General features: G+C 37.5%; 1 protein-coding gene across 1 annotated transcript; it reads left to right on the top strand.

Annotated features, from left to right (window-relative positions):
• The first annotated feature begins 208 nt into the window (after nucleotides 1-208).
• Nucleotides 209-2,183, top strand: LOC149182104 (scopoletin glucosyltransferase-like). The gene has a single exon (XM_089418474.1). It carries the CDS (start codon nucleotides 346-348, stop codon nucleotides 1,837-1,839), a length of 1,494 nt encoding a protein of 497 aa, XP_089274600.1. The 5' UTR covers nucleotides 209-345; the 3' UTR covers nucleotides 1,840-2,183.
• The last annotated feature ends 4,734 nt before the right edge of the window (nucleotides 2,184-6,917 follow it).

The raw sequence follows: 6,917 nt of genomic DNA, 5'->3' as shown, positions 1-6,917 counted from the left end.
GTTTAACTGTAAAGGGTTAAATTGCCCATTTTCCCTCAATCCGGTAAATATTTGGTTTAGGAATAATTTTAATGGTTTTGTACGTAAAATAATTTTAAAAATATAAATATCTTTATAAATTACGTTATAAAGACCTTTACCTTTACCTTTTGTAATTTCTGAATTCCTGCTCACCTTCTGTCTGGAAAAGACGGAAATGTCACCTTCTGTCTGGAAATGTCATAGTTTGCAAATGGAAGCAGCTGGTTCTAAATTTTTGTTTATATATATAGAAACTCCGATCTGGTTTTCTTCAAGTAATAGTACTGTGTTCATCCATTTGTGAAGGTTGCTTGTTCGTCGATAATGGCAGAAAGAAAGCCCCATCTAGTAGCGGTCCCGTCCTTGGCTCAGGGCCATTTCATTCCATTCCTTCAGCTAGTCAAGCTTCTCGCCTCGCGCGGCGGCTTCACAGTTTCGTTTATCACGACCCCGGGGAATGCGAAACGTCTGCAGCCGGAGGTCGAGGGTTCGAATCTGGACATCCGGCTGGTACCTATTCCCTTGCCTCCAATCGAGGGTGTGCCCCCGGGAACCGACAGCACAGACAACGTCCCCATGCACGTCGTTCCGTTGCTCTTTGCTTCCACGCACAAGCTGGCGGCCGCGTTTCAAGAATGGTTGGATCAACAGATGAATATTAATTCGGGTACTTCTCCCGTATGCTGCATCATCGTGGACATGACAACGGGATGGGCTCGCCGTGCGGGTGCCAACCTCGGGATCCCCAGCGTGGCTTTCTACACGTGTGGGGCGTTCGGGTTGTCTCTCATGCACTTCGTCTTTAACCGCACCTCGTACGACGACGACGAGTCTTTTGATGTATCGGAGCTCATCTTCGGGCTTAAGCTCCGCAGGTCCGACTTGACGGTATCGTGGCGTGATCCGGAATCTCATCCGCTCTGGAATTTTCTTCGGGAGGAGCTTAACGGGAGCTTGGAGGGGCTGGGCATAATTATTAATACGTTTTACGAGTTGGAATCCCGGGCGATCGATTACATTGGGAGCCTCACCGGGAAACCTGTGTGGAACATTGGTCCCCTGCTTCCTCCCGCTGCTATAGGCCAGACGGGGATAGATCGCCGGAAAATTCGAAGCCGCGGGAAGGCGGCGGATATCGACGAGGATGAGTGCTTGCGGTGGCTAGATTCCCGGCGTCCGAATTCGGTGGTATTCGTGTGCCTAGGGAGCCAGTTTTTCCTGAATGAAAACCAAATCTGTGCGCTGGCTTCGGGGTTGGAGAGTAGCGGGCAGGCCTTCGTGTGGGCCATCAGATGTCCTTCTCACACGGATGTGAAAGGCTCCAAAGAGACGGAGGTGGGGCTGGCGGAGGGATTCGAAGAGAGGACGCGAGAGAGGGGGCTGATCATATGGGGATGGGCGCCTCAGCTCTTGATTCTTTCGCATCCTTCAGTGGGCGCTTTCTTGAGCCACTGCGGGTGGAATTCTACGCTGGAGAGCATCAGCATGGGAGTCCCCATGATCACGTGGCCCATGTTTGCAGAACAGCCCTTTAACTCTAAGCTCCTGGTAGAACGTTTGGGGATAGGCATACAGATATGTTTGGATGTGAGCGGTATTCCAGATGAAGGGGAAGTACGAAGAGCTGTCACCATGCTTTTGGCAGAGGAAGAAGGAAAGAGCATGAGAACCAGAGCCGAGGCGCTGAGTAAGGTTGCTAAAATAAGTGTGGACAAAGAAGGATCTTCTTATAGTAATTTGGAGTCTTTTGTTCAAGAAATGCAAAAACTGCATCACAATCTGGTTGTGTTGCCTCGCGTGAATGGATATAATGAATAATTAAAGTGGTGCTGGTCTCGCAAGGGAGTGGAAACAAGCAAGAAACTATGGGACTTGTCACACCTCGTCCAGAATTGCCGATGTTGTTCTTGTTATGTTATGGATTTTATAATAGAAGCGTGGCTTATGTTTTTGATTTAAATATGCAGTGTGAGAATTTCATGATTGGATAAGAAGGATATATTTATGTCGGGCACACATAAAGTGTGAGATTGTATATGGTGAATAATCCCACTTATACTTAAGTGGAATCCTTATGGGATCATACTTAGATGAAGTGTGAGAATGGAAGATCTTTATGTTTGTTTGGATTAAAGTGTGAGATTGTATATGGTGAATAATCCCCTTATATTTAAGTGGAATCTTTATGGGATCATACTTAGATGAAGTGTGAGAATGGAAGATCTTTATGTTTGTTTGGATTAAAGTGTGAGATTGTATATGGTGAATAATCCCACTTATACTTAATTGGAATCTTTATGGGATCATATTTAGATGAAGTGTGAGAATGGAAGATCTTTATCTTTGTTTGGATTAACTAGATCTTTATGTTATTATATTTAAATGAAGTGTGAGAATAAAAAATCTTTATGTTTGTTGGGGTAAATATACAAAATTTTATAGGTAAGTAGAAATTATTTATAGAGAATTTATGATAATGATAATAATTTAAATTTTAAAGTTGTTTTGTTTTTTTTTGCAAGTGAGAGAATTTTGTATTATATGAAATTTATATGGGGTATATCATGGTAGTGATTGTGTCAAAATATTGTAGCATTTAGCTTAATCATGGAAGCCCAAAAGGTATGAGACAAAAAAAGATGCCAAACTTTCCAAAAAATTAACTTGAGCCAGGAAACCAAGTGTATAATACTAAGAAGAAGATGGTTGGAGGAAGAAAGATGGATTGCAGCCAACAATCCTACATTCTAAGTATAGAGCACCAAGTAAAGAAGAACACAGGAAAGACAACATTGATATCTAGGTGGTTTTACAAAACATGTTCCGGTCCATTTGCTGATTCACATTCTGCTCTAATACCTCTTCCAGAATTGGTGTTGGACCATAGTAATCATTACTGTTGGACTTACGAGTAATGCTTGCACTCAAGTTGCTAACCAGTTTGGCTGACCTGGAGGGGATGTCTTGGGTAGGAGGTGGGCCCATGCTTAGGTATGGTTGTTGCATTATGCCAAGAGGGTAGTGTCGTGCTCCATAGTAGTTGCAAGGCTTTAAGAGGATGAGGTAGAGATACAAGTGGTCAATGAATGTAACTAGAGGCCTAGAGCACCAACCATTTACTTCATCGCAACTTTAGCGTGGCCCTAGTAGTAATCGAAGTTGAGGAGGTGAGCCTCGAGCACCAACCAGCTCTCCTCATGATCTTGAAGATAGCGATGAAGCATGTTTCGTAGAGCCCAAGCATTGTTGCCTACATTGCGGACATCTATAGATTCCAACTCCACCACCATGCTCTAATAGCGATGAGGGATGTTGGCATTAAATTGGTTCAAGCCCAAACCGTGCCAACGTGGAAACATGGGTCTACCTCTGCCTCTACCCCGCTGCAAGGGCACTGCTCTGTTAGCAATGAGGGATGTTGGCATTAAATCGGTCCAAGCCCAAATCGTGCTAAGGTGGAAAGAGGGGTCTACCTCTGCCTCTACAAGGGCACCCCCTTTCACAGAAGTGCATGTCCATATCTGAGTTGGAATGTCTTATAGCTTGCATGTCCATATCTAAGTTGGAATGTCTTAGAGAGTGTGACAAGGATTTAAAATAAATAAATAAATAATTCAAAATGTTTGATTTTTTTAACATTTAATAAAATCTAAAATTAAAATATATGTTTATTGTGTTCAGAGGTGTTCTCTAATTTACTATGGTAAAAATGTTGTAATGTCTTGTTCTATGAACATTTTGACTAGATCAAATTACATAAAAAATAATAATAGTATAATTAAAATAAAATAAAGATAAAATAATCAATTAATTATGAGCAGTTTTTTAATTTTAAATTTTAACTACCCATAATTTTTGCTCTAATATTTTATATAATATATATATAAAATAAAAAATAAAATTAATAATTAAAATAAAAATAAACTCTATAAAATAAAAAAATTAAATTAAGAATTAAAATAAAAACAAAAACCTACGCGGTCTTTCAACCATAGTACCTGCACGAGGCGAGAAGCTTAACGACCTCAAGAATTGGAATGGGAAAGTGCTGCGCTTGAAAGTCAAGTCTACCCTCCACCATGTTTAAACAATGCTCAATTTTTACCCCAGCCCAAAAGGTAATACGATAGGAGAGAGCTTTAAAATAATATTTAAGAAAAGGTATCGTTGAAGTTGTACTTAAATTATTTTAGTATTTTTAATTGATAGTATTGTTGAAGATGTTTAAGTATTTTTAATTGGATTATCAACAAAAACTTACTTTGATATCTAGATTTTATAGATTATTATTATTCAAAAATATATTTACAAAATATTAAAATATTATATTATATTATTATTTTTTATTATTTAAATATTAAATAATATTAAATAATATGAATTTATATTGTTTTATTTTAATTATATGACAAAACTAAAATATGACAGTACTAGTGACCAATTTGTCGAAATCTGTCGAATGATTGGATCCTCTTTTTTGAAATGTGAAGAAATATTTTTAGAAAAAAGAAATAGAATGATGAAAATATTCCAGATCAAAATTTGTGTATATTTTTAAAAGAAAAAAAAATGTTACAAGATCCGATCATGTTAGATTATGACTAAGAGAATATGATTAATTTATAAAATAACTTCATTTATTTAATTAATTAATTATATATATATTAAAATACATAATATAAACTTTTAAAATATAAAAAATTAATTATAATTTTATTAATTGAAAAATATTTTTAAATAGATAAGGGATTAGTTTTGGTGTAATTTGGAGGTTTTGAGTCATTTTAGGTTTTTCTATATACACTTTCTATTTAGAGTCATGGCATCCCTTGAGGTGAGGTGAGGTGTAGAGGACTAAGCAACTCTTTCTGAAATGTCATAGTTATTAGATCAAATCAACCGACAATAAAAAAGAATGAATCGATATCAGCAACAAAGGCAACCCTACAATCTACCTCTGCCAACGCGCAAGTCCCCGAGTCCTCCATTGTAACTCCTCATAATCAAACAACCTCTGCCACAAATGGAGCAGGCTTCTCCTTATCACAAACGAAAAAATATCCCTTATTAGAGATTCCTCCAAAGAAAATAGGAGTGAAAATAGAACATATGTGGCTACATGCCACTATATGCCAATTTGTCGAACTTTGGCCATTAGAAAGGATGTTGATAAGTTGGATTAGAAAAAATTGGATGCTCAAAGGGGATCTAGAACTTAAACTATGCTTAAAACGGTTTTTCACTACAATCTTCAACAACATAGAGGACAAGGAAAAAATCTTCTAGGGAGGCTCATATTTCATGGATTTAGCGGGTCTATTCATGAAACTATGGTTCAAAAGTTCAACACCAAGAAAGAGTATTTATCCTCGACACCAGTTTGGATACGCCTTTATTCTCTCGCCCAAGAGTACTAGGACTACGACATCCTAGAAGGAACTGGAAATGTGATTGGAAAATTTGTGATGATATATAAAACCACCAAACATGACTGATATACCTCTTATGCGCACCTCTGTTCCTATCTAGATCTCTTGCAACCACCCCCAACTAGCATACTCTTAAGCAGCAAGGATGAAATCTAGGAACAACCAAGCGATTATGAAAACATCCTATTAAGTTGCCACAAATATTATGAATATGGTAATTTGTTCTGAGAGTGTCTAGAAAATCACACTCAAATTAGTGCAATGACATCCCCAACTCAATATCAAGAAGGGTTCACCAAGTTGCGAAGAAAAAAAACAATAATAATAATGAAGAAAGGTATGTCCATTATGTCGTCCAAAAATGTGGAAGAGCACAATCAGTTTGCACTTCTACAACAACTATCAGAACATGGATAATTATATAAGACAGAACAACAACAAGAGAGAGATATGAGGTAATCAGTCTACCCCCACCAGAACACAAACGACAAATACATCCATTCCACCAATTAGAATCATCCGGAAGATCTAGAAATGGAAGAAACTATCCTAGAGCAATTTGACGTCGAAGATGATAAAGGCATGGAGTTGTAGGACATATATTTGTAGTCACTAACTAAAGAATGGCACAATAAGGACCCGAAAACAATCCTGGAGGAAAAAGTGCAACTCATAGCTGTTGTAGTTATTACAACAACACCCAAAAATTTTAGCCTAATACTTAAATTTTGGGCCCCCCTCTGCTTTTTATGGTTTCAATGGCTATGTCTATGATGGATTAGATTTTTCAATGACCTCACTGCCATTAAACGTTATGATTGCCCATGCTTTCATGATGCATATCGCACATACTCATCTTTCTTCATCTTCATTCTCATTCTATTGAATGCATTAAGGTTTGTGTAGTGATTGTTTTATTCAAGAAAATTCAAGCCCTAGGTCTCCATGGTATGCATTGCAAATGATAGGCAAACATTTTGTGTTGTTGGTTGTTCTTTACTTTGGTTTTCATTCTTTGATTTGCATCTTCAAGCCTCAGCATTCATGAGCATTTTGTAGCATTTTTAAGTCATGCTAGTTGCATCATCATTGTTGGAGATTGCATTCTACAATGATGTTTTTCGGTTATTAAGTTGGTTCATGTGCCTGAATATTAAATTGGTTTTCAAACAAAAGTATATTTTTTTCCAAATTAATGCAACATCTTGCACTTTATTTTTGACTATTGCATATTATTTTGCTTTGAAGGAATGTGATGATGATGCAAGACCTAATTTGTCATAAGCCTTTGGTCATGAATGAGGTCATGAATTCAAGAGTGGATCTTCAAATACACATTATGCATTAAACTTGTTTCAAGAGAAGGCATTGGAAACATCTTTGTTACTTGTATTTGTGAATCTTTTCGAGGTTTCTTTTAGTTTCTGGTGGAGTTAATGCTAGTAACTTATTAATGAATTAGATTGG

Source organism: Pinus tabuliformis, chromosome 3_2 (genome assembly GCF_031772625.1).
Source record: "Pinus tabuliformis cultivar Carrire ecotype Pingquan chromosome 3_2, CPIR1, whole genome shotgun sequence".
Lineage (NCBI taxonomy): Eukaryota > Viridiplantae > Streptophyta > Pinopsida > Pinales > Pinaceae > Pinus > Pinus tabuliformis.
This window is presented reverse-complemented; position numbering and strand designations above follow the sequence as displayed.